Below are 21,070 nucleotides of genomic sequence, written 5' to 3' on the forward strand. Positions count from 1 at the left end.
TGAAAAAGACATCGGCAGAAGCAAGAGGAATGATCTTTATATGCTCCTTCAAGAGCACCAAGGACCAGGACAGTGCAAGTTCACCCTACCAAACCCCCAACAGGTTATTGCCCTCCTCCCCCACCTGAAACTCACGAAGGAGAAGATGGTGCAAGTCATTGCTGGGCTCAGATACAACCCCTGGGCCAATATGTCCCTGGGAAAATCATGTCCGAGCATGAGGCAATTGAAGAAGCAGTACAAACACATGGTTTTTGCATGGTACACAGAAGAGAAGGGGGTTGACAATCATAGGGGGAGGGGTCTACACTTATATTTTGTGTTTGATGTATATCGTGTAGATAATTTCGGTAGTTACTTGTGAACATGTTAAAACATGAAGTAACGTCTAATTTAACTGTTATATGGAAGAAGCGATTCAATTAACTCATGGCTCTTCGTCCTTCTCATTGAATGTGTTGATCAGCTGTGTTTCCTGTAATAATATGTAACAATTCCATATAATATGCTAACATGCTTGAAATAAACATTCATTCATTCTAAAAGTCCAAGTTGCCACTGTTTCTTTTAAGCTTGAATTTTTTTTTGAGCATACTGTTTTTATTTTATGTTCTTTGTTTTTCCTCTCTTTTTTGTTTTTAATGTTGCTTCTTATTTACTAATGTATCAGTGCTTCTATAGAAACTTGAATCACCACTACAAACTTGTCTTGCCTTTTAAAGGATGTCAGAATAAACTAGAAAGCAAATGATAATGTCAAACAGGCTAAAGATGTCTTCTTGTTGGGACATACTTGTTTTGATTTTTGTGGGTCCCCAAAGCAAGATGCTGCATTGGGGGTGCTAGTTTGCCCAGTTAGGATGGTTAAACTATATTGTTATGACCAAACTCAATCTTACGCTATGTCACTGCTGAGATAGGTTGCTAAGCAACTACCTTGCATTTGTATATATATATATATATATATATGTATATATATATATATATATATATATATATATATATATATATATATATACAAAATATTCTGGAAATACATACACATGTATATATATACATATATACACATATATATATATATATATATATATATATATATATATATGTAAATATATATATATATATATATATATATATATATATATATATATATATATATATATATATGTGTGTGTATATATGTATATATATACGTGTGTATGTATTTCCAGAATATTTTACACAGAAACTGTAAACCTGTAGGTTGCGCTTTAAACATTTAAACACAAGTAAAGCAAGAAAAAAAAACAACAAAAAGAAACAGATGAACTGTCTTTGTGGAGGTTACATTCATACATTTATGGTTTGTTGTTGTTTATTTGTTTTCTTTGCTTTTGGTTTAGGTTTGTTTTTGCAGCTGTTTTAAATAAGAAGCTCAGAGTTTGCCATTATAGTGCAAAACGAGCTTTTACAATATCAATTTCTTCTTTAATGAGTAAATCATTCGTGAACTGTTATTAAAAAACCTTCTTTGGTAAACATCCAATGAAACCAACAAACCAAGAAAAGACTTTAGTGTGTAAAAGAAATGAATAAAAGTTCAAATGAAATTAAATGCCATTGCAGCCTTGTTTCTGTTTTATTTGTCTTTAAACATCAGCAATGATTTAAAAAAGCAAAACAAACATATGATGAGAATGATGGGACCAGAAAAAGTGTACTTATACTACTTGAAAAAGCATCCAAATAACCCAAACTGGCTGAAAGTAAGTTCCTCTTTTAAACTATTAATTCAGTGCTCTGGTTTGCCTTGGGCTTGTGATTAAGAGCAACCTGATGATGTAATTTTTGGGTTCTTTCAGAGATAAATTACTCAAATATTATGTGTCAGTCTAAGATTTTTACCATGAAAAAGCCAGTGAACCATACAAGGACTGACCAGCTTCTGATACGTCCCAAGAGGGACTTCACACAAACAACTAGCTGTGCCTACAAAGCCTGAACTCAGACAAGTTGTTTCCTGTCAGGTGCATCAATAGCTCCTGGATGTTTACATCTGTGCAAAGAACTTTAGCCACCTGTCATGTCTTTGTATTTAACCATGAAACAGGAAGGTGCCCCAATGATTTTCTGAAACTTGCAGAATTAGAAATGCAGTATAAGACAAGATTGGTGAATTTCAAATGTGCTTGAAAATACATTATTTGTTTGACAACATTTATACACAGTTTGAACCCTTTGCAAGCTCTCTTGTCATTTTTTAAGTATTCTTCAGGAAAAGTTTATGAGGCCTTTTCAAGGACTTTTCTTTTGATGTTGATTGCTTTTTGCTTTGTTCTGTCAAGACAATCCCACACTTCTTCAACAATGCTGAGTTCTGGTCTCTGGGGAGGATTCATCTCTCCATCAAACCCATTGCCACTGGTTTCAGTCCAGTTCTTGTGTCGTGGGCACACCTCCATCTTTTCTCCCCATTTCCCTTGATTTATTTCCATAACAGATCTGATCTTTCCTGCATTTTTCCTGTTTCTTTAGAAAATTACTTTTAGATGTGGTTTATGAACTGTTCATGTTTCAGTTTCAGGTACGTTAACCTAAAGAAAAAGAGAGAGAGAAGCACAACTAAAAGAAAACCAAAACATCTGTCATATATCTGAAAACAAAAGTATCCCATAACACCGGCACAATTCAAGACACTCTAGCCTTTTGGGTCTTCAAACTCTATATTTAAACAGCTTTTTGGAAGTTTCTAAATGTCTCCTTGTAATACAGGGTAAAACATATTCATTAATGTTAGTTTACTTTTTATGAGAAAACGGTTTATCAGTTTATGCCACTGTTGTGGAATTTCAATATTTACGTATTTACTGTTATATTGACGTAATGCACTCATCATATCTGCCTACAGACTGCAATGTTCGGCTCCGTGCTGTCTGGATTATGTCCTGGAAGTGTCACAGTGGCCTGACATGAGTTGGTGGCTCTGCTGGACAGCAGCCACATGGAGTCAAGCTAAAAAGCTGGGCGTTTGTGTTCTGTTATGATGATAATATGTCATATAAAAAACAACATATCATTTTGACCGGTGTAAGACTCCCTAGACCGGTAGTTTTAAAAATTTTTGAACCATGTCCTTTAAGATAACATATGTTGGTGTTTGCGGAAACCATCCATACAGGACGACTGATTAACTGTGGGACATATCAGATTCGGTTCACAGCTTTGACAAGGCACCAATTACCAAAATGACCTTTTCTTGGGGTGAAAGTGCCAAATTTTTTATATGACATGTGTACTAACTTTGTTGTTTATTCATTAGTGTGTTATAAAAATTAAGGTGCTCATATCACAGATTTATCCTGAATTATTGATTTAATTTTGACAGGCCTGGTAAAAAAACAACAACACTAATTTAGTTGATAAATGTCAGCAATATATATTTTTTTTACAATTATCTGGTGACCCCCTTAAATTCTCTTGTGACCTTATCCTCACTTTGAAAACCACAGTTCTGGACAGCTTAGCGCTTTCTATGAACTGTTAGCCCTCTGACCAGAATTAAAGACTTGTCTTTTGGAACTTTTACTTCATTTCTCACCATGTTTTAATGAAGAAAAATTCCACAAGTCACCAGTTTTGTCATGTCCTCCATAGCCTTCAATGAAAGTGTAACTGGAATGTAAAAAATAAAATGACACAAAAGGCCACACATTTTCATGTCATTATAAACATAATTTGTTTTCTTGTTATTGCTAGTAATGATGTTTTTGACCCGAGTACCTTAGCAAACCCTCAATCCTGTTACACAAATTTTCCTCCTGCCATGAAACCAATGTAAACCATATGAACATGAACATCAGGAAATGATTCTTCTGATTTCTTTTGGACTCCAGAGACAACCAAGTGGCCACCTTAACTATATTTTGGTACTTATGTGATACTGAGGTGGTCACTCTCAATGACTCAACACCTTTACACGATTAAAAGATTAAAAACTATCATTGAACATTTTTATTAATCTCAGTGGTGTATAATAATTCTGAATTTCCTGCATACCATGTGTTCTCTTCTTGGCATTCAGTATGAAGAGTGTTGTTCATTTTGACAAATGTTGTGTTACTGGAAACAAAACATAAAGGAAAAAGGGGCAGCTTAAGACTTTTATATTGTCTTCTAAACCATCCAAATGAGCACCTGATTTTATAAAGTGTGAACATGAAATGCCTTCTTTGTAGCTGCAGGATTATGGCAAAACACCGGTTTATTTGGGGAAAAAAGAGACATAACAGAGAGCTCAGGAACATGATGGGAAGAGGAGCTCTAAGTCCCTTATACTTGCCAGAGGAAGGGGAAGCTGTCCTCTTTGCAGACCCTGAAAGAGGAGTGGAGCACAAACATGCAGAAGCACTAGCCTCCCTTTCCTTATTCAAACCCCATCCCAGAAAGCCTATAAGAGCAGCTTGAAAAGAGAATGGATGAGGTGAAAAAAAAAGTTCATTGAGGGTTTCAGAACCACCAATATACTCAGCAAGGAAGTTTCACAATGCAGTGACAATCTTTAAAGCCTTGCAATAGATGGCAAATAAAAAACTATACAGTTTGCTACTTTTTTTTATTTTATTGAATTCTAAACCAAAATCTTGATCAGAATGACTGAAAGGCTTATTTATAGATGTTAACATAATTTTAACACCCATGGGTCACCTTTTGTTGGAATGAATCAAAATCAGACAATCTTTTTTATCCCAAAAAGATAATGAGTTTTCTAAAATGACGAACTTTTCCAACTCTCACGCCACAAAACAATAATAAAATAAAGAGTGCCAAGCCAAGTATTAGATCAGAAAGATCTGATGACCAGTCAACTGGATCTAGTTTACCAGAAAAGCACAGCTCGAGCATCTAAGTCTGTAAATGAAAACGTCCCCGCTGCTTACTGGTCAGAGCCTGGTGAGTCTGTACTAATATTCAGTGGTCAGAAGGAGGTTCTTCTGGTCAGTATGGCATTGAGGAACTTAAAGATCATGGGTTTTTTCTTGTTGTGCAGTTCAGAATACTCTCCTAAATGTTTACGAAATGTTCCAGCAAACACATGGCTCCTGAGGTTATCAAGGCAATCATGTACAGCTTTCTTAATTATTGTAGTGACGTTGCACTTAAATTAGTGTATGATGGATTGTGACAGTAGTCGAACATCGTCTACTTAATTATACCACAAATACACCAACCACATCTCATCATGGTGTCAAACATGATTCTTATTTATTTTCAATCACATGAGAAATAAAGACAAATACTTTTTATTTCTTTCAGATGATGACAAGTCTGCTTTAGCGCCCCCTAGTGGCTCGGGCGCCTGCACAATTGCACAGTCAGCATATATATATATATACATATATATATATATATATATATATATATATATATATATATAAACTTTTAATTAGAGCCATAATGGAAGGAAAGGAAACAGAAATTGTATTAATATTAGATAAATATTCAGATGAGACATTATCAGACCACAAACAAAGAAAGCAAGGGTTACGTGCTGCCCTTTAAACCCCGACCACTACCTTTGGCTCATATTACATCCCTTGCACTAACCATCCACTGTCCTAAAAGTATCTACTGTGCAACAAGCTTACAGAACAGCGTGGACGGAGACAGATCCAGACTCCGGTGATTTGGTGCAATGCGAACACTCAACCCGCTGCTCGCCGTCAGACAGAAAGGCGGGAGCAGCAACCTCCCACTCCTACCAGTGTAACCACCACAGGGCGTCAATGTGTCTCCCTGGCACAGCAGCTCGACTGTCAAGTGTCATCCTCCAGCAAGTAGCCCGACCTCCGCTACCAGCATCACCGCTTATTGACTCTGACTGAATCCCGCCCGGGCAGCAGGAGGAAGAAAGAGAGGAGGAGGAGGAGGAAGCGCCTGTGTTTCCCCGTTCAGTGATGTGAATCGAGGGGAGGCTCGGGCTCGGGATCCGCTACGTCAGACAGATTAGTCAAATAACCTCTCGGGGTAGGACGTACCTCTCTCTCTTTCTCTCTCTCTCTCTCCCCCGCCTCCCCCCTTGGGCTCGCCTGACTGCATGCATGGTCTCGAGCGGCGAGACAGACAGCGCTGACAGATTGCCAGGAAGCTTGGCGAAACACAGAAGTGCACTACTTTCTTTCTTGCCTTCTTTTCTTTTCTTTTTTGCCTGGGTGAGACGGCTGTGGTGTTCTTCCAGCTGCCCCCGCCACATCTCCCCCTCCCCACCACCACCCCCCCCCCCCCCCTGTGCGAAATGGCGAAAGAAAACGGCGAGTGCAGCGATGGATCTTGGAAAAAGCACGTCGACGATATCAAGAAGATATTTGACTTCAAGGAAGTCCTCGGCACGTGAGTATGGAGACAATGCAGCGGGGAAACTTTGCAGGCAGCTGTGTGAATTAGCGGCAGAAAACAATGGCACGTTGTGGCGTTTGAACAGCGACGAGAGCAGACTGACAGCTGTTGAATATTTGTTGAGAAAAGTGCTCGCCGCGCACTGCGCTAAACTTGCCGTGCGCCATCACCCACATTTAAAAAAAAAAAATCCAGCCAGGAGCATCATCTGTTAATTGCTCAGTGAGAAGATGGATCATTCACAAGGCACGATAACAATATGTGAAGGCAGACGCGTGATGCCCCCCTCCTTTCTTCCTCCCTCCTTTTCCTCCTCCTCTTCTGTCAGTTCATTCACAAACTACTGCAGCCCGTTGTTATCCTCCCTCCTGGATCACTTCAAGGCAGAATCCAGAGCTTTTCACTCTTGGCAGCCATTTACTAAACTGTGCTCGTTTTGCACAGCAGGGCCAATTTGCATCCACAAAGAAAAAGAAAAAAGAAGTAAACTCCCAAATTCCTCCACCATCTGCAGTGACTTTGTACTCAGCTGTCTTCTACGAACTGAGAAACAGATTTCAGCTGTGAAACAATATGTTTGACTTATGAGATCTGTGTCACTGTCACTGATACTTGTTTCTAATGTAAACACTTGTGAGAAACTGCTCTGCAGTGGGCTTTTCTGGGGAGTTCAGGGACCACTTTAGCTGAAGTTGGTCTCTTGGAGTACAGAGCACACACATTCCAGAGTTTATTTTGGTCTGCTGTTGGTGCTGCCTGCTTTTTACATCCATTTCTTTTTCTTTCTCTTTTTTCTTCCTCTGAATATGTTATGCAGCAGACAGTCTGGAAGTGTTCCTGTGAATGCAGGTTAGATGTCAGGAGCCTCTTTCAGTCTGGTTTGTATTGCAGCTGTAGGTGCGATCACGCATTTTATATTTCTCATTTTTGTCGCACACTTTGTTCCCTAAAGACACATCCGGCCTACTTGGCTGAGAAGAATGTGTTGTAAGATACAAGGAGAGTTTCTTTGATTTATAGCCACAGAAACTGGCTTAAAGATGCATAAAAAACACTGCTGGTCATTGTGATTCTTGTCCAACTGGAAAGGAGTTCAGTCATAAATAAAAAAAATTAAAAAAACGCTGCTTCGATCTTCTAAGTCATAGGTTTTTTTTCTTGACTTTTCTCACTGTCATCTCATTTTGTTCAGCGTGACTGCAGAGCTACTGTGTTTGAGGAGCAGCAGCAGCATCACAACATCCTCAATACAGATTGGTGATTCATAAAGCAAACTCCACACTCCAGCAGTTTGACTGAACAGTCGGACACTCCTACCTGGAGGCAGCTATGATTTCCCCAGGGTTTACATTTATGTGTGAGGAGCCTGTGAATAACACCAGTGAATCATCGTGATTTACTGTCCACACAATGGCCAGGTTGGAGGAACACACGTCCCTCACCCACAATAGCTCAGTGCACATCTCCTCTGTCTCACATCTCGGCCTTCCTGCCATCCGTTGTCACAGAATGTGCTCTTCTTGACTGCTTTTAAGTAAGGCCCTTTTACTTGTTCCTGTGTCCTAATCGGAGAATAGCTTGTTGCTGCACAGCAGGATTTACAACAGGCCACCTGGGCCAGAAAAACCCAGCAAGCCTGCAGCTTTGCGTGAGGATTATAAATGGAAGAGGAAGGACTGTTGGTCAAAGGAGGAGGCAGATTATCTTCCTCCTCTTCCTCCTTTTCTTCATGCTTCTCCCGTTAGCTTCAGGTTGAAAGTTGTTTTCTCCATGTCAGCACCCTCCAGCCTTATGGAAAACTTGTAAAAACAGGATTAACACACAGGACTGGCCGACTTTGGTTATGTTTAGGTTAGTGGTATTCAGATGCATTCACTGTGATATTTGTTATCCTCAAACATTTGGATAAAATAATAAATTACACATAAATCAAAGATAATATTTGGTTTGGAAAGCAGCTGGAAGCTAATCTTTCCATGCGTGTTTGCAAACAGATTAGATATCAATAAGAGTTTTTGAACAGGAAGCCCATGGCCTCGTAACTAAGACTTTGACCACACTTCTTCCACGTGTTTCTTGCTGTAGACCTAATGAGATCTCCACCACTGAAGCTAGTCCTTGTCTTTCCATGCAGCTAATTTCAGACCCTTAAGCTGCTGATACTCTGAGGAAGCAAATTAAGTAACCTGGCTGCAAGCATGTTCAGAGATCCAAGTGGGAAAAGTGCTGTGAATGTAAAGCTTCAGGCAGGATTGCCGGTCACAGTGGCGATCTTGAGGTACTGCAGAGACTGACTGATTTTCTCTTGTTTAAAAAGGAAGGAAAAGAAACATGATGAAAGGCATTTGTCTGAAAATGTTTCACATCTAGAATTAGAACTGAGCAGAATTATTTTACAAAACAAAAACCCGTGTTATATGTATACCAGCTCCGGTATAGATATACCTAATCATAAAGGATGCTGACACATTTTACAGGGGCATGTCAAAAGTCAGCACCCCTGGTTTAAAGACTGTAGTTTCTAAAGATGGTAGAAAATGCGTAGACTTTCTAAAACTAAGCCAATTATTGTCTCCATTAGCAAAATATTCCTTCCGCCATGGGTTGTACCACAAGCCCACAGCATGAATATGCCACTGCTGCGCTTATGAGATGGATAGGTGTTCGCTTGTTAGTTTTTATGACATTCTGCAGCATTCATTTGCTTGTTGTAGTTTGTGCTACGGAAATTTGGAAGATTTTCTTAGTGACGCTTAACAGTAAGTCAGCATCCATCTTGAATCCCACCTGCACCTGCTGTACTGTGAACTCTCTCCAGACTGTAAAAGTTGTTAATTATGTAGACTTTTCTTTTATCTCTTACTCCATGTCTTTCTCTCTTTCTTTTCTTCTGGTACTGTCCTCTTATTTTTCCTTTGCTGAATTGGCATCGGTGTGCGCTCAGAACGGCTGGCGTGCGATATGTGCTTGCTAGCATGAGACGTGGTGCATAAAGTAAAACTCGGTTGCAATGGCACTCGGAGACCTGGAAGCAAAAGGTATGAAGTGTGGTTCCACAGCCTCGAGATTCTTTGGGGAAGTGACAACCCCAGAAATGTACAAAATAGACAAGGCAGCAACAGAGGTGGATCAAAGGGCTTCATACAGACAATGAAACGTTAGAAAATAAAAAGCATGCATTTAAAATGAAAATAAAAAAAGAAAGAACATTGGTAAAAAAACAAAATTCCAACTGTCAAATAAATGGTAGAGAGTTGAACTTGAAGAAGATAATTAAATGCAGCTGAGAACAGGTGGAGTTGTAACCTGGATTTAAATACATACCGTGCTTTGTCTGATCTGAGGCTTTCTGGGAGCTGAATGCAGCTTCTCCATGTCTGGGTTTGACTCTAGAAAGTGATAAAAGATCGTATCCAAATGACCTGAGGGGTCTGGGAGGTTCACAGTGGGTCAAGATGTCACCTGTGTATTTTGGTCCTAAACCATTCAGAGTTTATAGACCAGCAACAGAACTTCTCTCTGCTCTTATGGACAGGCAGTCAGTCTAAAGACCTCAGAACTGGACTGATGTGGTCCACTTTCATGGTCTTAGTGAGGACTCAAGCAGCAGAGTCCTGAATTAGCTGGAGCTGTCTAATTGATTGTTTTGGTAGAACTGTAAAGACATCGTTACAATAACCAAGCCGGCTAAAGGTGCAGGCGTGGTCTAGTCTTTCCTGGTCCTGCTGTGACATCAGACCTTTTACCCCTGATATATTCTAATGGTGATAACAAATGTCACTGTGCTGTTAAAGGATTTAGGAACATGGTGTTCATGGTGGGAAATTACAACTTTAAAGTTCTATTTTGCTTTGTCAGTCAAGAAGAACACAAAAATGTATATAATAGTCCTTTTGTTAGGTATTTATTCATTCCTTCCATCCTCAGGTAGTTTTCCTCACCTCAAACACCTGCCGTTGAAATGATTTAAAGATGAGATTTGATGCGATTCGCTGGTTTCTTACCATTGAAACTTGATTAATTACATTAAATTTAATTTGATTATGATGAGTTTGTGATTGATTGTATTTAAAATGGCTTAAAGATAAGATAACATTTGTCAGTTATTGGTACAATTAAATCAGAAATTAATTAAATGATTTATTTAATTTGCCATGAAGAGTTTAATTATCCTTGTTTGTAAGTAACACTCTTTTCCAGTGTCTGTCCATAGAAGTTCTTTTGAAGTAAAACAGAAATATTTTTTATTCAGGTGTGTCTGAATTGTAGGCCACTTAACCACCACTAGAGAGTAAAATCTTTCTTTTGCAGAAGTTGTGATTTGCCTTTCTGACTATCATGTGTTCTCTCAGTTTTCTGGCATCAACATGTCCTAACTCTTCTTTTCCTGATGAAATGAAGGAAAACGTTTGGTTTTCTTCACATATATCTTCCATTTTTGTGGGGTGTCAGTAATTGAGTTCTTTGCAGCTGCTCAGACGAGCTCATGGTTGCAGATTATTGAAGAAAAGTTTTCTGGTTAAAAGTAGCTGCTGATTTTGTAGATGAATGTTTGATCTTAAACTCCATACTGAAAAAGTATGGAGTTTACCTTCTCTTTTATAGAAAAACCTGGTTACTTAATGAGTTATCTCATGTAAAGGCGTTAAAAACTGACGGCAACACGTCACAGACAGAAAGATAAGACACTGATCAATTTTGCTTGTCTGCAAGGCGGTCTCGCTGTGCAGAGCTGTGTTCCAGTCAAAACTCTTAAACTAACTTAATTATCTCTGAAAGTTGTGATTGTCAGAAACTGCTTTTCACCTAAGCTTGCAGGATGCAGAGTAATGCCACCACTTTCTATTTTTGTAGCCTACAGGCTTATCTGATACATGATGTACGGTGTAGCCCATCAGACACTCAGCATAAATGCAGCTACTGCTGGTGGGAAAGGGTTGAATCGGATTGTTTCAGTGGGCGTGCCTTCATTAAAAAGCCTGTTTAAACACACATTGTTTTTGTTGTCACAACTGTATTACAAAATTATTGCTGATCCAACGTGGATTAGCAAAAATAGTTGTTATCTTTAAGAGAGCTGAGAAGCACTGCCGTTATCACACTTAGTTCAGTGTGGTTCAACCTAAAAACAGTTGCTTGTCGCTGCATTTGTTCTGTTAAGTGTTTTGTTTTTAAGGTCTCACTTTCTGAACCAAAATGCCAAAGTTGTTTTCTGCTCGTTCAGTACACTGGTGAGAAAAGCACTCTTATTTTGACTTAAGCCTTTCCTGTCTGTGTACCGTCTACTCCAAATACAGTCATGCTGCCTCTCAAAAATTTCAGCTCGCCTGTTCTCAAGTACAGCCATATTTTAAATGACCCCTTATTTCATCTAAAATTTTAGAAGACGTTTTTTCTTTACTTTTACATCACAAGTTTATGCGCCCACAACAAATGTGAAAAGTTTCAGCCTGGTTTTAGATACCATTACAGTGTTGTAATAGCTCTATAAGAGCTGGGTAGACTCTGGGAATTGGTCTGTTTGTAGTGCTTTTAGATCTGTCGGCAGCCTTTGATAATAGATTTGATAATCTACTTTGATAATAGATTACAACCTTTTGCTATTGAAACTTGAACAATGTGTTGGTATTAAAGGATCAGTCTTGACTAGGTTAATATCATTTTCATCTATAAATAGTTTTTTGTTCATTTAGGCGTTTATTCATTCTATTGTTCCCCTTTCAGTTGCGGTGTACCTCAAGTGTCCATTTTAGGGCTACTGCTTTTTAATCCGGATTTGCTTTTTAGGAATCAGTGTTCCTTTCACTGCTGATAAGTAAAGCTGACAACATTCAGCTTTATTTTTAAACCAAGCAGTAAAGATCAGACTACAACCACGGCTAAACTGTCTCAGTCTAAGTGACTTTAAATCTTGCCTGATCTCGAACCGTCTTATAGTGAGGTGAAACCAAAACTCCTCAAGCATTTGCAGAAAGTTATTTATGCTCTATCACATCTCAACTTGGCTACTGTTAAACCCTCTGTCCTGGTTTGGACAAGCTGAGTATCATGTGTCATTTACAGATTGTTGGAATAGCTGTGGCTTGTTTTAACTTTTAATGAACAATTCATTATGGTAATTATCATCCTTTCACTCGGTCCCTGTTAGTTTCTGAATTGCTTTGAACCCTTTTGCGTTCCAGCTGGTCACTGGCAGGATGCTTTAAGTCTTCCTGCATGATTTCAGGAATACAAGGGTTTAAGGCATAGACTGTATATAAAGATATGGACGGAGTCTCCGTGACGTCACCTGTAGGTTTCTGAAGAGCTAAATTCAAGCTCGGTGGGCGGTTCCTTCCGTCGCCATGTTGGCAGCGTCATGCACGTCGTCCTGTCCGGAAAATAGAAATATGGACAAAGAGGTGGAGCTGAGAGGGAGGCCGTGAGCGTCATGGTGGATGATTGACATCGAGCGAACTCTGAGCTTTCTGTTACTAAAAGCTAACCGAGCTAATCCGGAGATAACGGGAGCTACCCAGCTAATGGAGGTAAGCGGGCTAAAGCTAAGTCACGTTGTTAACCGGCTAAAAACCGTGGTTGTTCTACGTTATTCTTACTTGAAGCCAGAGATTGGTACCTGTCAATCAAAAGGACACACCCTAAATTTGCCGAACTTTGAGATTAAGTTAATTTTAAACGGGCAAGTTAGAAAAAAATTCACTCCCCCAACAGTTGTCATGAAGGTAAACCTGACCTACAACCCGAAAATGGATTTTTGAACCAGGCTGTAAACATGTTTATTTCTGCTATGAAGTTGGCCTTTTTAACATGGGAGTCTATGGGAATTTGCGCTGTTTTGGAGCCAGCCCTAGCGGATGAAGGGGGAACTGCAGTTTTAAGCACTTCCGCATAGGCTTCACTTTTAACCGCTGGAGGTTGCCGCTTGGTTTAAAGTTTTTAGGTTTTAAATGGACTGAATTCATCTTGGTTATATGCTGAAGAATCACACTCCTCGTAGAGCGCTCTCATCAAGCAAACATATTTGTCTTGCATGTTCCTAAATCCAGATTGAAATTGGTTGGTGATAATACTTTTTCTATGGTTTCCATATGCGCACCATCCAGATTTTTGTCATGTTTAAGTGACTGCATCAGTCTAATTTCTTCTCCTTTGCTCTTAACTTGAGTTGCAGTAGTACATTTAAAATAATCTTTTGTTTTATTGTGTTTTCATGCATATACTTGCATTTGTTATTTTTTATAGCTTTATATTTAATTATCTTATTACCTTGACATTATTTGTAACCTTTTTGTTATTTATTTTTATTTACTGTGAAGCACTTTTGCCAACTTGATTTTTAAATGTGCTCTATGAATAAACTTGACTTGTCTTGAACCCAGTCTCCTGCAGTAGCGGATTCCGACATGCTATGTAAACTCGGAACATCCCATTGAACAGCAAAAAGGAAATTTTCTGAGCTTCGATAGTCATGAATAAACAGTAAGATATTAATCTGTGATGTGTTGAAGTGACTGCTGTTCCCTCCATGTATTAATCAGTATTTGAAGCACAGCTTGTGTTGTGGCCTTGAAAACAGCTTGAATGCAGTGAAAATGGCAGCTAGGCAACTAGGATCATGAAACTGGTAACTGTCTGAAGAAGACTACCGTTTCCAACCATTGCTATCCTCCAGCTACTGACTGTTGAAGGACACAGGTTTTATGCATATTAATTACCTGAGTTTTCATTTGTATTCATGGCCCTCTGGCCACAGTGGATGCCTGCAGAGCCATGCATTGCCATTTCTTGCACTTAGAATTATGGTATAAAATACTGCACGGTGTTGTGGCACAGAAGAAAGTAATCATCCTTACTAGATTGATTCCACTTCTCTCTGGCAAGCTGTTTTTAGCTTCAGACAAGATTATCTGAAGTCCCAGCGGAATATGAAGCAGGGACTTTTATTTTTGTGAGCTTTAGCTCTTATCAGCTTGTGATCTGACTATTATTTTCTGTTTGATCATCTTTGTGAAGTTAAACTGTACATCCTGAAAAAGTAAGCTCAGGTCCTGTTTGCACTGTGATAATAGCTCCCAGCTCCAGCTGGGGCTGGAAGATCTGCTGGATTATATTGTAGTTATGCCTGTGGAGTTGATGCGGCCGATCAGCACCTGATTAGTGCTGTTTACAGTCAACAGTCTGTATCACCATTTAGCAGCTTCTGTGTGTTTTAGGTTTGGGTTTAAATGTCAAAACAACTTTAATTTTTTTTTTTTCAAAACTGATTAGACTACTAAAGCTTTGTTCACTTGAAATGACTACTATCTTCTCATGCTTGCCTGTCAGCTTACTGCATTTTGCCAAATTGCTGCATGCTTTTCCACTTTTTATTTGATCATGAAATGATGTCGAACGTTTAAAAACTTTAAACCTTTTTCTCTTTGTAAATTTCATATTCTGGACATCATTCAGATTAATTCAAAATGACAACTGGAAGTAAGCCTGTGTACTAGTATGGATTATATATTTATTTTTGTCTAACCTGCAGGTCATTTAAATCCCATTGGGGTTACACTAAAAGGATAAGGATGTTTGCATGTAACGAGTACACTTGTGACACTTTTATTAATGGCTTTTGAAGTTGGATTATCATATTCTACTTGTTCCTTGATTTGACAGTAATAGTGTAAGGCTGTAAACCTTTAAATCTGGTTTATGTTGCTTTGTTTTGTTTTATTTTGTGCCAATATTATATTTCAGATCTTTATTTTTACATTTATTTTGGATCAAGATCAATGCTTGTGATTGGTCATCTGGTGCTGAAGCCAACCTTTTTATTTGCATTTTGTCATTGATAGAGATGGAAAACTTGGGCTGATTTACCAAGCTGTTAACCAGTGTTGTGAGGATCCTGAGAGTGTAGATTATTAAAGTTTGGCAAGGAGCGGTGGTGTAGTCCAGGGTATATGTGGATATAAAGAAGACCCACTTCTTTGTCACTAGGTATTGAGCATACCCACTTCTGAACCCCTGTGATGCTGCTTTTACAATTACAAACATGCCTACACATGTGCTTATGCCAACCAGCAGCTCAGCAAAGGTTACCATGCTACACTGGTGCAGTTAGTCATCTGCTGCGGTAACTTCAGTGTGAACATAGAAAAAATAAAGATGTGTATATATATATATGTCTCTGAGCCTGTTTCTCATTAGTCTGTATTGGTTTAGTCATTTCTTAACACTTCCTCCGTGAAGAGCAGAAATTATGTGACAAACTGAAGGATTTTGGGGGTAAACTACATGGAGTAGTCTTACATGTCACTTTTTGCTGAAACATCGTTTTTCTGGGTTAATCTTTTTTCTTTTTTAAAAAATGGAAAAAAAATAAGAGTATACTCACTTCTGAGGGACCACTACACCACTGGTAAGAAGAACAACCAAAACACCAGGAAAATGTTTGTTTGCTGGAACTTGACTTCAACCATATTATAATGGTTATACAGTGTTACAACCAGGAAGTAGCAGGAAGGAACTTGATACACTTAGAGAACTTTGTGTTTCTTCAGTTTTGATTTCTGCCACCTAATTTAATTTTCCCAATCAATTCCATTAAAGTATTAAAGGGGTCCTATTATGGTATTTCGGGTTTTCTGAGCTTTCTTCAGTGTTACAGTCTAGAGTCCTCATCAGACATGTGAACGGCACTGTTTTTTATCACCTAAACGCAAGTTTGAGTTTAAGTTTGAGTTCAAGCACTCTTGCCGTTCGGTTTCCATGGCGACGAAAAACGCGTCGTTTTAGAGAGTTTTTTCTACTTGGAAATCCTTGTGACGTCCCGGGGAATAAGGTTCGGTGATTGGTTACCTTCTACTGGTTAACAAGGGCATGTACAAATACATCAGGCGGGTGAAAAATGTCGGATAAAGTTATTTCGAATGATGGCTGGTGAGTTTACCAAAGAGAGACATCCTGCTGCATTCGTTGCTGTGGGTTGCTGTTTTCCACTTCGTTTTCAGGGTCTGATTCAGGTTCCAACATGTAGGGCTGTATGTTATGTGTTGACATTGTATTTTGTTTTTTAATTGAGGTCATATTAGCCTAATCCTTCTGTTTATGAGATGTTACCATGACGGCGAAAGCAGTTGCGGTGCGTGCTCCCAATGTAGTGCAGTGGCGGGAGGCGGGGCTTAATGCGGAAGAGTCTCAATCCACTCGTTTTGCCCACAGGCTGATCTGACAGCCCACGGAGAGGGTCGGTCTGAAGTAAATAAAGTGATTTGTGACAATAACTCAATCAATCCCAGCCCTTCTGGTCTCCAGAAATAAAAAAATAAAAAAAATTAGCCTGAAATGCACATGATAGTTTCACTTTAATGTAAAGCTTGCACAGGTTTGTCTCTGAGTTAATCAGTCACATAGTTTGACAGAGTTCAGAAAGCCATAAAAAAATTATTTACTTTTAAAACAAAATATTCAAATCATTGTTCAGATAAAAAAGAATTGATAGGATGGTGCTACTATTTGAAAATAATTTATTAAAAACAAAATAATTTTTTAGCTATATTTACCAGGTAGTGATTTAACAGTGTATATATTTTGCAAATAACCACTTAACTACGTGCTGAAGCTGCTGTAGTATTGCTTTAAAATGAACACCAAATGGACATTGAATATAACAATGACTTAGTTTTTTAGATGGCAGAGGTAAAGCAGGTTCAGTGGTCTTCCTCCAGTCTCAGTGTTGGCTATAACTTTCCCAGATGATTCAAATGCACTTGAAAAGGTAAACCCCACAAATGCTCACCAGTATGTTTGTAGAGGAGAAAAAGTGATGCAAATGTAAAAAATAATGGTTTGAGTACAGCTCTTTGCAGAACCCAAAAAGCAAGATTAAAAGATGATATGTAAAAATAGCCCTTTTAATGATATTTTATTGCACATATTGCGACTGCCAGGTTTACATGTCTTACAGTTGGACATGGTAACATATTTTATCGGCAGATTATTGTGTTAGGCTTGAATGGTGATGTTGATCAGTTTTGCAATGATGTAAAGTTATATTGTTTATTTAACACCTTTTTTAGTTTTTTCCATCAAACTATTAGTTTGTAGTGGAATTTAGATTGGTTATAAAACTATCATTGCGTAAGCCAAACTTTTGCTAGCTTTGTTACTTTCTTAGAAGTAATAAGATTACTTTATATCAGTGTTGCATTCAGTAAAAGGCTCATCTGTTTACAACAACAAACATAACATTGATACAGGCAGGGTTCACCCCAAGCGGCAACCTCCGGCGGTTAAAAGTGAAGCCTATGCGGAAGTGCATAAAACTGCAGTTCCCCCTTCATCCGCTAGGGGCTGGCTCCAAAACCGAGCAAATCCCCATAGACTCCCATGTTAAAAAGGCCAACTTCATAGCAGAAATAAACATGTTTACAGCCTGGTTCAAAAATCCATTTTCGGGTTATAGGTCGGGTTTACCTTCATGACAACTATGGGGGGAGTGAATTTTTATCTAACTTGCCCATTTAAAAGTAATTTAATCTTGAAGTTCGGCAAATTTAGGGGTGTGTCCTTTTGATTGACAGGTACCAATCTCTGGCTTCAAGTAAGAAGAACGTAGAACAACCGCAGTTTCTAGCCGGTTAACAACGTGACTTAGCTTTAGCTTGCTAGCTTGCCCATATTTGAATTTTCCGGGCGAGACGGCGCGCATGACACTGCCAAGATGGCGACGGTAGGAACCGCCCACCGAGCTTCAATTCAGCTCTTCAGAAACCAATGGGTGACGTCACGGAGGCTCCGTCCATCTCTTTATATACAGACTATGGTTCACCCTCAGGTCACGTTCAGGATGGGTGTTGCTTAAATCATGCACATATTTCTTAAAACAAAGGTTACCACAACTTCTTCTTTAATTGTCGCACCTACTGCTGCCTTGTACCACTTCTTAAATAAGCTCCAAATTGTTTCGGCCACCAACAGCAAACATGTAACTGTTATGCAAATGAATGATGAAAGTAATGTTTTTAGCAGAGGAATAGTAGTGTCTGTTAATCATAAACAGTGATTTTTCCCTCTTTGTCCAGTTACGGTGGTTTGGAAAAGTCACTCCACAGCATCTCAGACAGCTAAGCAGTTGCTGGTGTAAAATCTGTTAGAAACTGAGTTATATTTATGTGACCCGTCCATATACACGTTTACGTACATTTTAAAATAAGCTGTAAAAATCAGTATGCTTCTGCATTACTTTGTATGACTGTATGAACTCATCCAAACTGCATGCATGAATTTAGCTCCCTTTTTTAAGTGTACCTGATCTGAGATGTGTCTGATTGAAGCCTCACATCGCTGCAGGGTGACTTTGACCATTGTAGGCCACAGCACCAGTAGCTCAACCTGGATTATCAAGTCCCGACTTTTCCATCATGTTGCATAACTGACTGCTGTAATGCATCTTACACAAGATGATTCAGTGTGATTACTCAGCAGCAACACAATACATGCACCACCTCTGAATATCCGTTATCAAGTTCCAGTCAAGTCAGTTTATCAAGACCCCTCTCCCCGCCCTCTCCAATCAAACTTCTTTATCATTCCCATATCACATCATAGCCAGCAGAAGTCACGACCTTAAAGTTATCAGGATGGTTGTTTCATATGTGGCTCATTTTGCATCTGCAGCATCAGCTACTGGTTTCACACAGAGAGCAGCCCACGCTCGCATTAGTCAGCCAGTTTGGCGTGGCTATCTGCACATTGTGTGGTGGTGGTGGTGTGTGACTGCAGACTGTCACACTCTGCTCATAGTGACATGCTGGAACTGTGAGTGCAGAGCTTTATGACTCTGGAGGGACCTCAAAATTCACTTATCAATGATCTGACTGACTGAGCGTGCTGACTTGATGGTGTTGGGTCAGAAACACTGAGCCACTTGGCCATATTTTTCTGCTGTAATGGGTTGAGATGAGCTTCAATAAAAGGTCTAATTTAGATGGAGCTTTTACTCATCACTCTGTGCTTCTCCACCTGTATGGTGCAGCTTATAATTATTTTCACAACTAGACACACTGGTGTAGTGAAAGCAAATACAGGTTGCTTATCTAGATTACCAACAATGCAAAACCACCTAAATGATTTCCTGTAACGTTGCAGATGACATGTTCAGTGACATACATCTGTCTTACACATACTGGAGTCTTCAGGAGCTTGCAGCACAGTTTGTCAGGCTTTATGCATTGACAAAGTGAGGAAACTAACAGCTGTGGATTGTGTCATGTTGTCAGTCACAGGAAGTGATGTTTCTGCCTGTCAGTGTGGTGAACTGGGGGACTGAAATGCTGCTATACACCCTCAGCACCCTCTCATTGAGCTCACAGGTTTCCTGTGGTTTTCATCACTGTGTGTCTTCTCCTGCAGAGAGCAGAAAGCAACACTCTCACGAGGTGCTTGACAGGCTTGGTGTGCAGATGGTAGAGGAATTTTGTATTCCTAATGTCCGCACAGCTGTGGAAATCTGCAGCGTGTGCTGAATAGGAATGATGCTCATTGTGTTCACAGCAGCAGCTGTGGAAAGAAGATGGAGTGTATCAAGCCACTGATCAAGGCACCATCTCCCTCACTGAGTTTACATACTGTCCTACGTCATGTGTCAGGATGAGGTCAAGTCAGGGGGACCTGGGCTCCATGCCACAGCATTATATATGTGGTAAGTGTGTTCCACCTCACCACACCTGGAGGTGGTGTGTTTGTGCACAGACTTTGTGTGCGGTGGCTCCGGCTGACCCTCCCCCTCTGTTTGATGGAGGAGTGAGGGATTAGGATGGATTTGATGGCCTCGGTGGGACTTGCAGCAGACAACTGTGGCAATGAGTTTACAGCTTGTTGGTAGAAACTGTTTACACTTGGAAAGCATAATAGACTCTGATGCAAGCTGTGCTGTAAAAAAAACAAACAGGAAGTGGCATGTTTAAAAAGAAAATTTAGCAATGTTCATATTTTCTAGCAGTGTTTGTTTTGGAACTATGTGGAGAAGTTTACCTTTATTCTGACAGGGATCCATCTTAAGCATATGAAGGCCAAAGTTACATCTTGAACTTTACATACATTTCTTCAAATTACTCCTGAATAAAACAATAATGATGATGTTTATGTAGTAACAGTTTTCAGTTTTAAGAAGGTGTATCATGATGGAGCTGTGAAGCTTGGAAGACCCATTATTCTGCAATAGCAGTAATACATTTATCAGTATCTGTAATCCGTAGCAGAATAATCCTGCAAGAGACCAAAAGTTTGCTTCCATCAGAGTATAAAAGGTTTTGGTAAGGTGATTCTCTCATACCCCACCCAGGAACCTGAATTTTGCAGCCACTGCTTCCTAATTTTTCTCTCTCAAATTTCTCCTTACACAACTACTAAACTCATAGCACATTCATAGAGTTGAATGTCAGAGTGCAAGCTTTCCCAGCAGAACAATCTTCTTGTGAAGCGTTCTGCTGGCATTTCTTCCCAAAGTGAGTAAGGCACACAACTGGCACACTTGATGTAAAGAGAAGGCATGAATCATCATACCTGTCACCTCCTGTCCTGGTCCTGCTGCTGTGCTCATGTTGCCATTGTAGCTGTTTTTAATAGAGAGGGATCAGTGTGGTAATTTTGACTGGTCTGCAGTTTTGCATCCCTGTAATTAAATTATGCTACAGTACCTATTTTGTTAGTC

At 39.3% G+C, this 21,070-nt stretch overlaps 1 protein-coding gene across 1 annotated transcript in view; it reads left to right on the forward strand.

Moving 5' to 3' along the window:
* Positions 1–6,271: 6,271 nt before the first annotated feature.
* camk1db (calcium/calmodulin-dependent protein kinase 1Db) overlaps positions 6,272–21,070 on the forward strand; it is a gene marked incomplete at both ends in the record, with an annotated part of 32,200 nt that continues 17,401 nt past the window's right edge. Inside the window, one exon of the mRNA XM_079253508.1 lies at positions 6,272–6,366. Coding sequence (XP_079109634.1) covers positions 6,272–6,366 — 95 coding nt within the window. The remainder of the gene's footprint in view (positions 6,367–21,070) is intronic.

This window comes from Telmatherina bonti (assembly GCF_933228915.1).
Source record: "Telmatherina bonti genome assembly, chromosome: 2".
Taxonomy (NCBI): Eukaryota; Metazoa; Chordata; class Actinopteri; order Atheriniformes; family Telmatherinidae; genus Telmatherina; species Telmatherina bonti.